Source organism: Myotis yumanensis, unplaced genomic scaffold (assembly GCF_028538775.1).
Source record: "Myotis yumanensis isolate MYYU_CA2020_CCGP unplaced genomic scaffold, mMyoYum1.0.hap1 SCAF_18, whole genome shotgun sequence".
Taxonomy (NCBI): Eukaryota; Metazoa; Chordata; class Mammalia; order Chiroptera; family Vespertilionidae; genus Myotis; species Myotis yumanensis.
Window position 1 is genome coordinate 27,276,834 of NW_027223769.1, and position 17,377 is coordinate 27,294,210.

The following is a 17,377-nucleotide window of genomic DNA, read 5'->3' on the forward strand; positions in this document are numbered from 1 at the left end:
CACCTTGTGCCACACATGAATTCACTTACCCTCCACAGGACCACCTCGTTTTATGCATGAAACCTCTGAGGCAGGTAGAGGTTAAGTGATGCTAGGAAGTAGCAAGCCAGACCCCCGCTCCCCACGCCCCCAACCCGTCTCTCAACACAGCCTCTCAACACAGCCCGTGGCAGAGGAAATCACGCGGTACATACGCCCCAAAAGAAATGATGTCCCAGGCAGCCCTGGTGGGGCTCAGCTCAGGGGTCAGGAGGTTAACTGGCTCTCACACAGACGGGAGACTGAATCCACAGGGAGGAGAGCAGCTTCGTCCCCACCTGGGCCTGTAAAGGGATCCTGAGTTTCCTCTACCAAGTGGGGGAAGCTGTGGTGAAGCCGTGGGTTGGGGGGTGGGGGGTTTAAGAGCACTCACTTCCCACCCACAACTCTGAAAAGTCTAAAAACCATTGAATTTTACACTTAAGTGGGTGAATGGTATGGTATGTGCATGTGAATCAATAAAACCGCTTAAAAAAGGAGTTCACTCCCCTGACACCTCTGGGAAAGTTCCTTTAATAAAAAAGTTCTAGTACATTTACCCGATTGTCATCACCCTTCGTCTACAGCACCCCACGGGGAAAATAAAAATAAAGAACAACCTAGACACGCTCAGTATAAAAACGCAGCAATCCGTTCCGATTAGGAGGCCTCGGGCCTGGAGATCAAAGAGAAATGTGTGAGGCCGAGAGCCCAGCAGCTCTGGGCTGGGCTCTGAAGGCTCCAGGGGACCGCTGAGGACCCGCCTCTAACTTTTTGAAAATAGCATTAAAAAAAAAAAAAAAAAAATCCGGGCTGTTAAAAGCAGCCTCTTCCTAAGGGGAAAGGTCCATTCCAGAGAGAACAGTATCTTGGGGCGTCAGGACACAGGGCTGAGCATTTCATGGCAGGGAAGAGACTCCCGAAAATTCAGCCTCCGGGGCACCCAGCCCGAGGCTGCGAGGTTTCAGTGCTGAAGTCCAACGGCCCATGTTTGAAGGGCTGAGAACCAACCCATCTGCTGTCAGACTCGAGGCCTCTTCCCTCCAAGTTGCTAAGGCCACTTCTCAACAGCTCAGAGTCCTGGGCTGAGGGGGGACTGAGCCCCTTTGCAGATGCAGCTGGGCCTGACGTTCAGCCCTGGGCCCTGCTGGCCCGGAGGCCTAGTCATCCTGGCCAGCCCCGTACATGTCTGCCAGCTTCTTGAAGCGGCTGCCCCATTCGTTCAGATAGTCATAGTCTTGGTCCTGGTCAGAGGCCGAGGAGGTGAGGGAGCTGAGCGAGGGGGCCTCAGAGCCGCAGCCCTCGTAGTCGAACACCAACAGGGAGTCATAGGGCGGGGCCGTGGGGTCCGTGTTGGCCGCCTTCAGGTTCTGTAGCGACAGAGAGCAGGTGGTTAAGAGCCGCGGGATCCCACACTTGGCAGCTGCGAGGACTCAGGCAAGTTGGTTCACTGGGCTGAGCCTGCATTTCCTCACTTGCGAAGCCACTTCTCCCCTCCCTTGAGGTTTTGAAGGTTGACATGAAATCATGCAATGAGCTCAGCACGGGGCCCGGCATACAGCAAGTGCTCAGCGCGACAGGCCAGCACGGTGAAGGGCCAGGACTCTGACATCAGAGGGCTTAAGCCAGAACTCAGACTTCACACGCTATCATGTGACGTAGGGCAAGTCCTTTAACCTCTCTGTGCTGCTTTTTTCTCATCTCTGAGATGGGGAGACTTCATATAGTTTTAGAGGAATAAATGGATATATGTAAAGTGCTTACTGAATAATACCTGGCATAATAGCAGAACACTATTTCCTTATTTGTAAAACGAGGATGATGATGGGCTTCCTACCCTACAGAGTTGCCATAGGGGTTAAATGAGATACTATTTGCAAACTGTCCAATACACAGAGACATTCTAGAAACTGACTTCATCTAAGGAAAAAGCTGCAGGTATTTAGCTCCAAGGTGTCTTCTCAAACCCACCACTCCAGGTACTTTCCCCAGATGCTGTTGTTTTAGCACGGCACTCTCAAATATGCTCAGGCTACTTCCAGAAAGCAAAAAGTGTAGCTGCCTTTTATGCAGAAGAGAAGACTGAGCCAGAAGGGGTCAAAAGCCAGGGTGAGGTATCCTGACTGCCCCTGAGCCCTTTGCCCACTGCTACTTCCTTGCACTCCCCAATCCATGCACCCACCCATCCATCCATCCATCCACCCACCCTTCCTATTAAAAACCTCCATTTACTGATTGTTACTGAGGTACCAGGCTCATATCATCTACCTCCTATGTACCTAGTTCAGTGGTTCTTACAACCCTGGGAGCCAAAAATATCAGAGCCTATAAAAACAGATGCCTGTGTCCCTGGCATTGATATTTTTCAAAATTCTTCAAATGTGTGACTAGAGTTAAGAACACTGGAGGCACTCAGCTACTAACCACAATCGCTAGCATTACCTAACGCAGTGGTCGGCAAACTGCGGCTCACGAGCCACATGTGGCTCTTTGGCCTCTGAGTGTGGCTCTTCCACAAAATACCGACTTTTGCGCATGGGCCACAAAGTTTCAATCGCACTGTACATGCGTGCCCACACGTGGTATTTTGTGGAAGAGCCACACTCAAGGGGCCACGGAGCCGCATGTGGCTCGCCAGCTGCAGTTTGCCGACCACCGACCTAACACATGGGAGGTGCCGGTCAGTGGTTCCCAAACTTAAATTACCTGGGAGTTTTTAAAACATTCCAACGCCCAGGTATGATCCAGGGCAATTAAATCACAATCTTGGGTGTAGGGGGGTGGGGTGAGTCCAAGGCATCAGTTTTTGACGTCCCCAGGAGATTGCAATGGGAGGGCAGCTTGGGAGCCACCGTGCTAGCCCTGTTCCAGGTGCTTATGCATCCAAGCCTTAAAGCGACCTGTAACACAGATCCCAACCCGACTCCACACCAGGACCGCCCGGCACCTTTAGAAATCCAAACCCAGGTTCTCTGGCTCCAGTTTTTTCCTAACAACCACTATACAGGGTGGGGCAAAAGTAGGTTTCCAGTTGTTCATATGGAAAATAATACAATAACTAATAAATAAGAATAAACTGTTTTGTGTACTCAAAACCGTACACCGACTTCTGCCCCATCCTGTATTTGTTGAATAAATGAGTAAATGATTCCTAATCCATTCTTTACCACTCTGCAAGCTAGGGTTTCATAAAGCAGGAAACAGAAGCACAGACGTTACTCAAAGGTGTCAGAGGTCACACGACTGGTTGGTGGTAAAGTCAGGATTTGAACCAAGAGCCAAGACTATGGCCCATGCTCTTTCCCTGTGCCACTGGAGCCTGAGTACCGGGCTGCCCTAGGCTGGCCCCCATGCTCACCTCGGTGATGAAGTTGCCGATTTCATCGGGGTTGGCTGGCCGCTGACGGTACATGGGCGTGGGGATAAAGGCTGGCGCCACATCGTTGCGGAGAACCACCTTGGGCCGGGCCTCCAGACCCCGGTGGAGCTGGGTGATGTCATAGTCCTTTGAGAAGGGAGAGCATGAGATTGAGAAGGACTCCCCCGCTCCCCCACCATCTACATCTCACCCCACTTCGCTCCCAGTTGGATGTTCTGGTTCATGGGTAGGTCTGAGAAGACAGAAACGCCTGTGATTTCTGAAAGCCCTAGTCTCCACGTCCCCTCTCTCAAATTAAGTGCAGGCTGAAGGTCACCTTATTTGGGGCCAAAGAGACTATAGCAATGGACCAGATACCCTCTCAGAAGAGGAGAGCTGGTGGTGGATCCTGCACGAAGATTAACGCTTTAGGGCAGGGGTGGGGAACGCCCACTCATTTGGTCTGGCCCTGCCAAGGCATTAGGGGTGAGTTTAATTAAGTGTCTGACCAAATAGAGCAGGCTAATTTTTAAGTTGATAATTTTGTATGGCCCGAGATGTTATAAATGTTAGGCCAGGGTCTGGTCAATGTAGCTAAGTAACATGGTTAGTTGGCTGACTTGACCACCCCTGCCAGTGGCCCACACCCCAGGTCTCCCAATGCCCTACCTGGTCCTCCTCGCCACCCCCCCTCTTCGCCATAGTAGAAGACGTTGTCACGGGTGTCGTCTTCTGGGAGCAGAAGGGGTTCCTTGACCTTCTGCTTCTTTCTCACCAGCAAGAGGAGCAGTACCAGGAGGACTGAAAGGGTGGGGAAGTGTGAACATTCACCGCCCCCCACAACCACACAGGACCCCCAGGCTCTCAGAGCCCCACCTAGTTTTAGATCCCTCCACTCGGTAGCCAGAGCATAACACACTTCAATCACTCCCTTGCACCTAGGCACACCTGTAACTCATCAAGGTGTACAGGATCTGGCCCTGGCCTGTTCCCAAACCTCCCTCTCCCCCACCCAGGTCTAGTCACAGTGGCCTCCTGGGAGTTCCTTAAATATACCCAGCGGGTCCCCACTTCAGAAAAGCTCCGGGCTTTTCCCTTGCCTGGAACACTATGCACATGCATGGCTCTCACCCTTCATGTCTCAGCTCAATGCCACCTCCTCCTGGCAGCATTGTAACTTCATCCCCATCTACAATTCTGCATCATTTATTGTCAGTCTTCCCTTATTAACGGTACTGGTCTTAGGGGAATTCTCCTTTGTAGGAATGGGACTCTTCTAGCTGATGTTCCTTTTCTACTGACTGAATGACACTCCTGGAATTCAGAGTTTAAGGAAGAGAAGGGCAATGCTGGTGGCCCTTGGTCCCAGAAGTTCAGTGTAGAATCAGGTTTTCTAACTACCCCATCCTTAGAGCGGGAAGGGCACCGGTACTCACACAGCAGAGCCAGGACGGCCCCCAGGATGGGGAGCAGGAGGAACCCCCCCTTCCAGCGTTCGGGGCAGGTCTCCACGTGGCCGTGGCAGTCGCACACGGTGGCCTTGATCACTGCCAGCTGCTGCTTGTTGCCGCGGTCAGACAGAGAAAGGTGCACATCGTATGTGTCTTGCTTTAGGAACTTCTTAAGCGACAAGGCCACTGTGTCTCCTGGAGTGGACAGATAATTTATTCACCTCAGGAAACCATAAAGGGAACAGAGCGTATCACAATGGAGGTTTGAGGCAACAGCCTCTATACCTGGGTGACAAAGGAAAGTATCCCCAAAGCACACTTTGATCAAGTGTTAAAAATTGGTATTTGGCCCTGGCCAGCAGAGCTCAGCTGGGTGTCATCCCGTGTACCAAAAGGTTGCTGGTTCAGTTCCTGGTCAAGGCACATGCCTGGGTTGTGGGCTCCATCTCCCATGGGGGGTGTGCAGGAGGCAGCCAGTTAATATTTCGGATGGTCACTCTCATATGGAAGTTCCTCTCTCCCTCTCTCTCTCTGAAAATCAATACAGTATCTTAAAATTTTTTTTTTATATATGGCCGAAGCCAAATTCACCATCATGGTAAGGATTATTGGGGCAGAAAAAAAAAAAATTACATTAAAAAACACACACAATAATCACAGTATTTTTAAAATATGACGTTTCTTAAAAGTCTTGTCATGCAGAGCCAGTAATTTCTTAGCACCATTAGCTGCTAGACCAGCGGTCGTCAACCGGTGGTCCGAGGTGGTCCGTGAGGTCCGAAAGGTTGGCGACCGCTGTAGACTGTTCTTTGCCTCAAAAACAACACTGTTCTTCCTAGGACAGTGATGGCGAACCTTTTGAGCTCGGCGTGTCAGCATTTTGAAAAACCCTAACTTAACTCTGGTGCCGTGTCACATACAGAAATTTTTTGATATTTGCAACCATAGTCAAACAAAGACTTACATTTTTGATATTTATTTTATATATTTAAATGCCATTTAACAAAGAAAAATCAACCAAAAAAATGAGTTCGCGTGTCACCTCTGACACGCGTGTCAGAGGTTCGCCATCACTGTCCTAGGAGATAGCTAACCTCATGCTTTCTTTCTTTCATCATCACCTGAGGATATTTTAAAAATTGATTTTTAGAGAGAGAGGAAGAAAGAAAGAAACATCGACATGAAAAACATTGACTGGTTGCCTCTGTATGCACCTCGATCGGGGACTGAACATACAACCTAGGTATGTGCCCTGACTTGGAATTAAACCCATAACCTTTTGGTATATGGCAGCGGTTCTCAACCTGTGGGTCGAAACCCCTTTGGTGGTCGAACGACCCTTTCACAGGAGTTGCCTAAGGCCATCCTGCATATCAGATATTTACATTACGATTCATAACAGTAACAACATTACAGTTATGAAGTAGCAACGAAAATAATTTTATGGTTGGGTCACAACATGAGGAACTGTATTTAAAGGGCCAGAAGGTTGAGAACCACTGGTGTACGCGATGGTGCTCCAACCAACTGAGCCACCTGGCCAGGGCTAACCTAATATTTTAATAGTCCTGTTAACTGGCCACTGTTTTCCTATTTGAAAGTTCACTACCATTTACTACTGCAACATTTTGCTCTTGCAATAGTAAATACAATGTTGACACCTCAACTGCATGATAGCATTTCACTATCCCAAGCACTGACATTGTGAGCATCAATTATTAATAAATTCAAATGCACACGACTTGGTGACATAACATGTTGTTAAGCAGGTCAGAGAGGACGCTAACCTGTGTTATGACTGCACACAAGTCAGGGTTGCTGGAAATGAGGCTGCAATGGGCACTGAGCTAACCGGCCTTCAAAAGCCCAGGGAGGGTGGCGGGCTAACCACAGGCAGAAGCTGAGCTCGGTGCAGCCTGCACAGGGGGCATTATTCTGGGGAGACGGTGGGGCAATCCTAGAGTGGGGAGAGGGGCTATGTTTGCAGGTGAGAAATACAGTCAGGGGCATCTCTGAAAAAAGACCTTCCGTTTAGAGCCAAAGTTCTCAGGCAGAGAGCTACTTAAGCTCGGATGGGACTATTTTTCATCATGCAGGACTTCCCCAAGCATGGCAGATCCTCACCACTCAAGGCCACAGTATTTCCCAATCACTGGGACAATAAGAAACAGCCCCACATTTCCAGCTCACCTGCCCTCAGGGGTGCTGGCCTATGCCAGCACTGACCTCGAGCCATTTTCAGTTCAAAGCCTCTGTACACTCACTGGGCCCCTCTTAGTGAAAAGGCCAGAAGGGAGAATCCACCCTGTGCCCCTTCGGCAATGGCAGGGCGAGTTCTGCAGGCTGAACGTCTGGTCTGCATGTAGAGAGGCCAATGTGGGGTATTTCACAAACACCTCTATCACCATGCTGTTCCCAGACACTGGAGGGCCGATTTCTCAGTTGGTGGTGGTGGCGGTGCTGGTGGCCGTGGTGATTAAATTGACGCGTACTATGTATATGTACCAAATCCTATTCTAATCTTCACCATAGCTTGGAGGCAGGTACTGCTATCCCCCTTTTACAAACGCAGGAACTGAAGCTTAGGGAGATCAAGTAACCAGCTTGAGGTCACACTGGGTCAAGTTTGAATTAATTCCCCTGACAACGGGGACAAGATCAGGTCAAAAAACTAAATTAAAACCAAGAACCAGATATCAATACTGTTATCAGGTGCTGGTACCATTGGGCTTTGGCCATAATGCTCACACCTGACAGAGCCGGAGCTGATCTGTTGGGAAGTCGCGGTGGTGAAAAGGGCATCTACCGAGCACTGACGTGCCAGACACAACCTTTCCATGTGATCATTTACTCACCCTCCATCGTAACTGGAGAAGCAGGTTCAGTTACTGGCACCATTTTATAGACAGGGGAATCGAGGAACAGTGAGGCTCGGCAACTTGCCCACAATCACAAAGCTAGTAAATGAAGGAATCAGGTCTGGGAACAAGGCCTTGTGGCTCCAGAGTCCACTCTCTCTGAACAACATGGTCAGGGAGGGAAAAATGTCTTCTAGGCCACAAGGGGGTGACAGGAGACCAATCTGGGCTCCCCAAAGGAAAGGTGCTGGATAGATATACCCAAATCACAGGAATCACAAAAATGAGCCAATGCGGGTGTCTGAAGCAGGTGGGAAGTCCTTTCTGCACTGGGATTAGCAGCAGTAATGGACACTGGGCATCTGGTTTCACTGCAGCAGAAGGCAGAGCCTGATTGTACTAGTTCCCAGATACTGGAGGACCGATTTTTCTCCTGGGGGATCTTGGCCCCAAGAGGAAGAGGAGAACGTTTTTTAAAATATACTTTTTTTCCTTGATTTCAGAGAGGAGGGGAGAGGGAGAGAGAGACAGAAACAACAATGATGAGAAAGAATCACTGACCGGCTGCCTCCTGCATACCCCACAAGACTGGGGACCAAGCCCACAACCTGGGCATGTGCCCTGACTGGGAATCAAACAGTGACCTCCTGGTTCTTAGGTCGATGCTCAATCGCTGAGCCATGCTGACCAGGCAAGAAGAGAACATTTTAAAGGAGAGTGATGCAGACCCTGGCCAGGGTGCTCAATTGGTTGAGTGTTGTTTCATACACCAAAAAGGTGCCGGTTTGATTTCGGGTCAGGGTACATACCCAGGTTTCGGCTTAATCCCTGATCAGGGTGCATACGGGAGGCCAACGATCAATGTTTCTCTCTCACATTGATGTCTCTCTCTCTCTCCCCATTTCCTTTTTTCTCTTCCTAAAAAAATAAGTAAATAAACACATATTTAAAAAAATACTGCAACCTTAAAAAAAAAAAAAAAAAAAGGAAAGTGATGCAATGCTTCTCCAGGGACCTACTGGCACTTACTGGATCTGCCTCTCTCATGCACCCGGGGTCATCACCCATTTAATACTAGTAAAGCCCCTCTCTAGGCCTGTGGCAAATAAACTACTACTGAAGGTCGAGAAGCGACAGGGGTATCAGAAAGAGAAAGGACAGAGGCAGGTGGGAGCAGGGTTGGGGGCCAGGGGCTCTGGCTTCAATCTTTATTGCTCACTCACTCTGTGCCCGTGGGAATGCTATTTAACCTCTCTGAGTCTCACTCTCATCTGTAAATAGGGAGAAAAAATACTGACCACAGAGGTGGTAGAAATATTAAATAAGGAAAAAAGAAAAAGCATCTGCACATCACCAAGGTTCAATAAACGGGAGGCAGCAGAGTATTAGAGTAAATCAGACTGCCTGGATTCAAACCCTGGTGCCATCAATTTCTAGCCATAGAGCCTCAAGCAAGGTAAGCCTTGGTCTCCTCATCTGTAAAATGGGTGTGCACACGTGTGTATGTGGTAATGGTACCTTCTTCACAGGATTGTTGTGAGGATTTAAAAATCGAATCTACGTAAAGCATCTGAAGTGGTGGTTAGCACGCTCAGTGCACTTTAGCTGTTATCATGGCGTTGGGACCCTGACTCACGTGACATAGTCACACCCCCTCTCTCTGGGCTTGTTTTTCCATTTACACAGGACGGCAGTTGGGCTAGAATGGTATTTAACACGTTAAGCGCCCAGCCTGTTTTGTCTTCTGCATGGAAAGTGTAGAGCAGGGGTCCTCAAACTTTTTAAACAGGGGGCCAGTTCACTGTCCCTCAGACCGTTGGAGGGCCGGACTATAGTTTAAAAAAAAACCAGGAACAAATTCCTATGCACACTGCACATATCTTATTTTGAAGTAAAAAACCAAAATGGGAACAAATACAATATTTGTATTTGCATGTGGCCTGCGGGCCGTAGTTTGAGGACCCCTGGTATAGTGTCAGTCATCGGTGACTGGGCGCTTAACGTGTTAAGGCTCTTATGGAATTCTACAGGCTCCCGGTAGGTAAATCATTAGCCTTGGATTGATGTTCTCGAGACCATGACCTCTGTGGCCCACAAGATGCTCAGTGGGCGTGTGTGTGGGGTCCTGGTGTGGGGCAAACCCACCCAGCAGAGCTGGCACCCGCCTGCCACCATCGCTCATTACCTTTCTCATTGACCTTTGCTGTCCAGTAGATGTCCGAGTCCTGTGTGAGCTGGGCCTTGAAAGGGGAGGTGTGTGGGGACAGGTCCTTGTCCGTGATGTTCAGCACCTGGGGCACGGGGCTTTGGTTGCAGATGGTGATCTGACGGGGCTCGGGGACAGGGCCGTGGTCGTTGACGTCCACCAGTGTCAGCAGGAGGGTCCCCGTGCCAGTGGCGGGAGGGCTCCCTGTGCATAATGACACGTATGATCCTTCTCAACACCTGCCCTTGATTGGGTTGATGAATCAATGCTAAGCTCCCCTATGACCTACCCAGCCGGCCTCAGGGAGGGTCCTGTTACCGCCTGGCTGTAGCCTCTGAAGACCCTCCATACACCAGCTTCACTATAGATCAAACCAGTGATGGCAGATACAAGGCAATGAGCCAGCATTCTCGTTTCTGTGTCCACAGCAGATATTACTAACTGACCAGAGCACAGAATTGCAGCCACTTCATCCAGACAGCCACTAGCATTCTGTCACAAAGCACTACTGGCCACCTCTGGGCTAATGCAGCTTCCCTTCACAGACCTCTCACCTGCCTCCAGGCCTCCATTCACTCACTATGTGTCAAACAGAGATGACAATCACATCACAACCCCCACCCTGCCATAGTGTGACATCACTAATCAAGCATGGCACTTCCAGGCAACCCCTTTCAATTAATCCAGGGGCACGGACAGGCTAATTCAGGGCTTAGTGAACCACAAACTTAGGCTCCAAAATATCTCCTAACTCAGGTTTTAGGAAATCAGAACCATAGCCAGCCACCCAAGGACCAGTCTTTAAAACACTCCTCTGAAGGACCCCTTCGAACCTTCCAGATTGGATTGTTAACAGCCCCCTACACACACACACACACACCCCTACTCCCTCTATGGAGGGGACATGCTGTGTTATGTGACCTGGGAACCAAAAGTGCCCATGAGGAGGGGCTGGGAGGAAGCTCTCACCATCGTCCGTGGCCAAGACCATGACTTCATAGATGTTGTTCCTCACAAACCGCTCATCCTCGCGGTCCAGGACTCCCGCGGCAGTGACCTGCCCACTGTCCGGGTCCATCGCCAGCCACCCTGCTGGGTCTCTCAGGATGTGGTAGCTGGAGTGGAAAAGTGGAGAAGAGTCACACACAGAATACTCAGAATTCTGGTGTCATTATTCAAAGCTTCCTCATGCCAACTAGCGGACAGTATCCTGGGACGCAGGGCTCCTGAGCAGGATCATGTGGAGAGCATCTTACCCCTAAATGGGAGCCTGAGCAGCAGGTGGGGGGCCAGCACGAATATGTGAGAAGGAGCAGGAACACCTGCCCCCTAAACCCCTGCCCAGAGTCTTTAGCCTTGGGGAGGGTGGGAAGGGGAGCCAGGGGAGATGTTCAAAATACTTCACAATCTTTACGGCAATAAGAACAAACACCGGCCATGATAAACAACCATCCAGAAGGTTCAAAATACTTAACAATCTTTAGGGCAATGACAACAAGTACTGGTCATAATAAATAACTGTCCAGAAGGTTCAAAATATTTCACAATCTTTATAGTAATAAGAAATACTGGCCATAATAAACAACCGTCCAGAAGGTTCAAAATATTTCACAATCTTTACAGTAATAAGAATACTGGCTGTAATAAACAACTGTCCAGAAGGATCAAAATATTTCACATTTTTAAAATATATTTTTTAATTGATTTCAGAGAGGAAGGGAGAGGGAGAGAGAAAAACATCAATGATGAGAGAGAATCATTGATTGGCTGCCTCCTGTACGCCCCACACTGGGGATCAAGCCCGAAACCCGGGCATGGGCCCCGACCAGGAATAGAACCATGACCTCCTGGTTCATAGGATGATGCTCAACCACTGAGCCATGCCCGTCGGGCAAAATATTTCACAATCTTTACGGCAATGAGAACAAACACTGGCCATAATGAACAACGCCCAGTGCACTGTTCCAGTACATCTGGAGGCATCCGAGCCCAGCCCCTGCATACCTGACCCTCTGGCTCCCCCTGTCCGGGTCCTGCGCGGTGTAGGTGCAGACAGGCTCCCCAGCAGAGATGTCCTCCTGGACCTCAACGACATTGGAGGGTGGGACGAACACGGGGGCCTCATTCACATCCTCCACGTGGACCACTACAGTGGCCGTGGAGGTCGGGAGCTTCACTACGAAGGGAGCCTCGTTGGTCACTTCAATGTACAGAGTGTGCTGGTTTTTGGCCTCAAAATCCAAGCCCTGAGAGGGAAGAAGGAGGATCTGAGCTGCCATTTTATGAGGAGGCCCCCTGCAGAGATGGGATGTCAGAAGGAAGGGCCCACCACGCTGCCCCTTCCCTATCCATAAAGCCACCTGCATTTCCTGAGTGGCATCTAGAGGGGCCTCTCAGACCACCCCACCGCCCCAAAGGCAATGCCCAGAACTGGTTCCCAACGGGTGGTGCCGCCCCCTAGTAGGCACTGTAGACACTTGTGAAGGCATTTCTCTCTGTCATAACGACTGGGGGTACCACTGGCATTTACAGGCTGAGGCAGGGACACAAAGAACTGTCCCATATCCATATGACTAGACAACATTCCGCTGGACATTTGTGTATTCACGGGTGTGAAAAATCTGTTAACAATTGCAATCTAGAACGTTTTACGTAAAAAACCCTTTTCGGTGTGGTTTTAATATAGACTGAATTTTCTAGGAATGGAACTTCTGAGGGGGAATTGCAATTTGATTTGTTCAGGCCTTTCCCAAGAGTTGTTTATTTGCTGTTGTGGGGGAAAACATTAATACCACTTGTGCTGTGAGCCGCCTGAATGAGCCAGTAGTCACTACATTAGAATGATTCTACAGAGATACAAAAGAAATCAAAGAAAGATCAGTCCCATTTTCCTGAAGTATCTATTTTATTTACGTAGAAGTTAAGACACCTAACTACTAAGTAATTCAGAATACCTTACTATCCAATCACCTAGATATGGATTAAGTACAAAATTAGCAAGAATTCCAATAAGACAGGGACCCTCTGTGTGTGGACTGACTGAGGCCAGCCAACGGACACTGGGAACTGAGCGGAGGGTCTCCACTGACCTGCTTCGATGCGATTTGGGTCCCTGGTTAAGATTTAGTATGAAGGAAGGTATTCCGCCACAGGAAAGGGATGGGGAAGTGTTGGAGGCCACTGGCCCGGTGCGCACTCTGATGAACGAATGGTCCAAGGCACATGTCCCCAGGCAGGGGTTACCTGCCTCCTTGTCCTGGAGGCTGCAGACCTGACTGTCCCAGGTGTGGCCCTCGTCTAAAGCCCAAACGGACTCACCTTCTTGGTTGTCAGGATACCCTGGTTGCTCTCGGGGTGGGTGGTGACGGTAAAATGGTCCCCACTGTCACCTTCCAAGATGCGGTAGGTGGCACGCCATGCCGGTGAGTTGGGGGCGTCCAGATCAGTCACTGTCAGCCTCTGTACCTCACGGCCCACCGCGTTCTCGGGCACATGGGCCTCATACTGTCAGTGGGAAGCACAGTAGTCAGCGCAGAGACCAACACTCAGAGAGACTGTTCCATTCTTCTCCCGCTGCGAATCCTCCATCCAGCTCTAGGGCGCCTCATGCCTCTTAGCCTTTCTGGGACCACCCGCCTCAGTCACCAGGGTTTCGGGGCACAAAGACAGGCAGCATGCCCCGAGCACTGGCCTCCCAGCTACTGGGACAGACCACAGCCATCTCGGGCCTGCTTTCCCTATACCCAGGGGCCTGATACTCCAGGAATCTCACCGGTCTGGGTGCCCAACCCCCTCCAAGTGTGACCACCTATGTAGTTGAGATCAGGAAGGCGTAAGTGCTCTGAGGCAGGGACCGGGATGTTTTTTGGAAGTTCTAGAACAGATGACAATGACTAGGAAGTCAACTGCTTAGAACAAACTTTAATCAGCCTTAAGTAATGCTCTGCAGCCAAAGCTGCCTCAAGACAGAAGGGAGTTAGGTTTCGTCTCAACTGGCCCCGAGCTCTGTCACTGGAATGTACAAGCATTCACTGGGTGGGCGGGTAAGTCAGAAGTTTTTTTATCATCGAAGATTTTCATACGACTTATACACCAGGGGTTGTGTTACACAGATGATTTCATTTAAAACTCAGAACAATGAGAAGGTGTTATCATGATCCCCGTTTCTCAGATGAGGAAATGCAGCACAGAGAGGTGGTTCTCAGCCTTCCTAATGCCGCGACTCTTTAATACAGTTCATGTTGTGGTGACCCCCAATCATAAGATTATTTTCGTTGCTACTTCATAACTGTAATTTTGCTACTGTTATGAATCGTAATGTAAATATCTGATAGGCAGGATGTATTTTCATTGTTCTCGACCCACAGGTTGAGAACCGCTGGGTTAGGGAGTTTGCCTGAGGTCACACTGCTCGTAGGTGGTGGGGCTGGAATTGAAGCAACATAAGCTGGTTCTGGAGTTTCATTAGAAAGGAAACCCCTCGTCCTTCATTGCTGATGCGGGAAGAGGGAAGGAAGGAAGAGGCGTTACCTTTTGGGGATCAAACACGGGAGCGTTGTCATTGGCGTCGAGGACTGCCACGATGGCCACTGCCGTGGTGGTGGAGCCTTCCCCGTCCAGGTCGGTAGCCTGGACGGTCAGTGTGTACTCAGGGACTTTCTGGGGAGGAGAGGAGAGTGGAGGCCACTGAGAGTGCATGCCAGGGACCAATTCCAGCATGTCATAATTTCAAGAGTTTCATCAAAAGGTTGATGAGACTTGGGGACTCAACAGGGTTGAGTCACACGTGTAGTCACCTGTTGGAAATGGCTAAAGGCATTTCCCCAAACCTGAATAGGAAACTGATTGTGGGTGCCAGTCAGTTAAAGGGCATCTTAATCTACATGTTATTGCCTCCTGCTGGCCAAACACCTGTACAGCCGTAGGCTAATTCCCCCATTCTGACAATGGACTCTGTACCAAACCCTGACCCTTTGAAGTGTATATCCTGCCTTGCCTCAGGACAAGTTGTGTTAATAAAAAGCATGGGGTCCTGGGGACGGAGAGAACCTAAGACCTAAGACTTAAGATCTTAGAACTTAGCTCCTTTAGCTAAGCTCCTCTGACCCCCAATGCCTTTCAAAATTATATCTTGTCTCCGGACTCTTTATTAGTCTCTGGACTCCTATGTCATCTACGTACAGCCCCTTCTCCAGATTCCCGAACCCTTCTTAATGCTGGGACAAGATCCCCGGCAAGTGCAGCCTTGGGAAGATGTGGAGGGCGGCTGAATGTTTCTCCCTCTCACAGTGTTCTCTCTCTCTCTCTTTTTTTTTTTTTTAAATATATTTTATTGATTTTTTACAGAGAGGAAGGGAGAGAGATAGAGAGTTAGAAACATCGATCAGCTGCCTCCTGCACACCCCCCACTGGGGATGTGCCCGCAACCCAGGTACATGCCCTTAACCGGAATCGAACCCGGGACCCTTCAGTCCACAGGCCGACGCTCTATCCACTGAGCCAAACCGGTTTCGGCATCACAGTGTTCTCTTGACTCCTCAACCCACCTCCCGAAGGAACAGAAGCAAAGGGTGGGAGGGGAGGGAAACTGCCCATACAAACAGCATCCCTGGGCCTGTCGGGGGCTGAAGCCTGGGCACTGCCCCCTGACCCTGGGCAGATGCAGAACGAGAGCTTTGAGCAGGGATGTGGTCAAAGGAATTAATTAGGAAACAGGAGGCAACTCCAGTATCCAAGGAGCTAATTCTACTTTGTGGTCCACGGGGGACAAATCTGGGCCATGTGCATGCTAAGTGAGCCGTTCCGAGAGGAAATGAGAAAACCTACAGAAAATATCAAATGTCTGCATTTTATAGCTGCCTCCTCAGCCTCAACAAGATGGTTTGGCGGCATGCCATTGGCCCAATGAGCTGGGGGACGCCAGCATAGGAACGGAGCAGCAACCACTGCCAGCTGACGTGGGTCCCCACTGCTCCACCGTGGGCTTTGGGGGCAGGGCCAGAGGCTTCTGCTCTGAGTGTCAGGCCCTGGCCTGGACAAACCTGGGTAGGCAGCACTTTTCCTAAGGGCCACTCACCTCCCGGTCCAGGCCACTGGAGATGACGCTGATGGTGCCTGTGCTCCGGTGGATGGTGAACATGTTAGGAGGGTCCTTTGGCTCTTGGCTGTGAATGGAGTAAGCAACCACCCCATTGTAGGTGTTGATGGCATCGTCCTCATCTATGGCTGTCACCTGCATCACAGATGTACCTGGAGGGGAGAAAGGATGAGTGAGCCCCCTTCCTGCTCAGCGGCTTAGACCCATATTCCACTTTGTGACAGAGATTGATAATTGGTGCCCATTTTCCATTCTCCCTTTCTCCTCCCTCCCTTCTTTCTTAGAGACATAATCCTCCACAATCACTTGAGGCTGGGCACAGGCTTACCTGGAACAAAGACTATTTCCCATCCCTTCCTCAGCTAGCTGTGACCACAACTCTAAATTCTGACAAACGGGATTTACAACTTTGGGGGATGTGTTTTTCCGAGTATGGGTTTATTCTTCCCACCCTTCCCCTTGTCCCAGGTGGAATGGCTGGAGCTCCAGCAGCAACCATGAGACAACCTTGGGAACCACGCCAAAATAGCAGAGCAAGGAGATAGATGGAGTCTAGGTCTCCAACACTGGACAATACCATTCCAGACTGAACTGACCACTTGTAGGCTTCCTAAATATAATGGGGGGGAGGGGGGAGCTTCCATCTTGTTTAAGGTACTGTGTTTCTTTTGAGAATTTCTGTTATTGGCAGCCTAACCAATTTATACTTCTCTGTATGTATTGTCTACAATTCGGAGAGGAAGGAAGAGGATCCCTTCCCAGCAGGACCCGTCTTTGAGAGCATTACTATGTACCTATTTTCCTGGTTTGCTGCTGGCCTCCCCCACCCTGTTCTCCAGCCCTGGGAATTTATTGTTCGCTCAGCATAAACCATGCTCCAGGACCTCCTAGCCCAGTGATGGCGAACCTTTTGAGCTCGGTGTGTCAGCATTTTGAAAAACCCTAACTTAACTCTGGTGCCGTGTCACATATAGAAATTTCTTGATATTTGCAACCATAGCCAAACAAAGACTTATATTTTTGATATTTATATTATATATTTAAATGCCATTTAACAAAGAAAAATCAACCAAAAAAATGAGTTCGCGTGTCACCTCTGACACACGTGTCATAGGTTCGCCATCACTGTCCTAGCCTCTACTGCTTTTCTGCAGCTGCCATTCACTGCAGAGCCTCGTGGCAGGTGCTTCATGTTACATAAGTTAAGTGTATTATCTCTAATCTTCAGAATCCTTTAAGGCTGATATTATTGCCATTTTCAGATATGAGGACTGAGGCTCAGAGATCAAGAACTTGCCCAGGGTCACAGCAAGTAAAGAGGCGAAATCAAGATTCAAATCTGGTCTTTGTAGCTCCAAAGCTAGTGGTTCCTAAACCTGGCTGATCATC

The 17,377-nt window shown here is 49.6% G+C and overlaps 1 protein-coding gene across 1 annotated transcript in view; it reads right to left on the reverse strand.

Moving 5' to 3' along the window:
* Positions 1–532: 532 nt before the first annotated feature.
* Positions 533–17,377, reverse strand: part of CDH3 (cadherin 3) — a 43,280-nt gene continuing 26,435 nt past the window's right edge. Inside the window, 11 exon segments of the mRNA XM_070399059.1 lie at positions 533–1,388; positions 3,377–3,523; positions 4,046–4,066; positions 4,068–4,177; positions 4,813–5,022; positions 9,871–10,095; positions 10,861–11,006; positions 11,896–12,137; positions 13,210–13,395; positions 14,422–14,550; positions 15,968–16,140. Of these exon segments, the coding sequence (XP_070255160.1) occupies positions 1,179–1,388; positions 3,377–3,523; positions 4,046–4,066; positions 4,068–4,177; positions 4,813–5,022; positions 9,871–10,095; positions 10,861–11,006; positions 11,896–12,137; positions 13,210–13,395; positions 14,422–14,550; positions 15,968–16,140 (1,799 nt within the window). The 3' untranslated portion in view covers positions 533–1,178.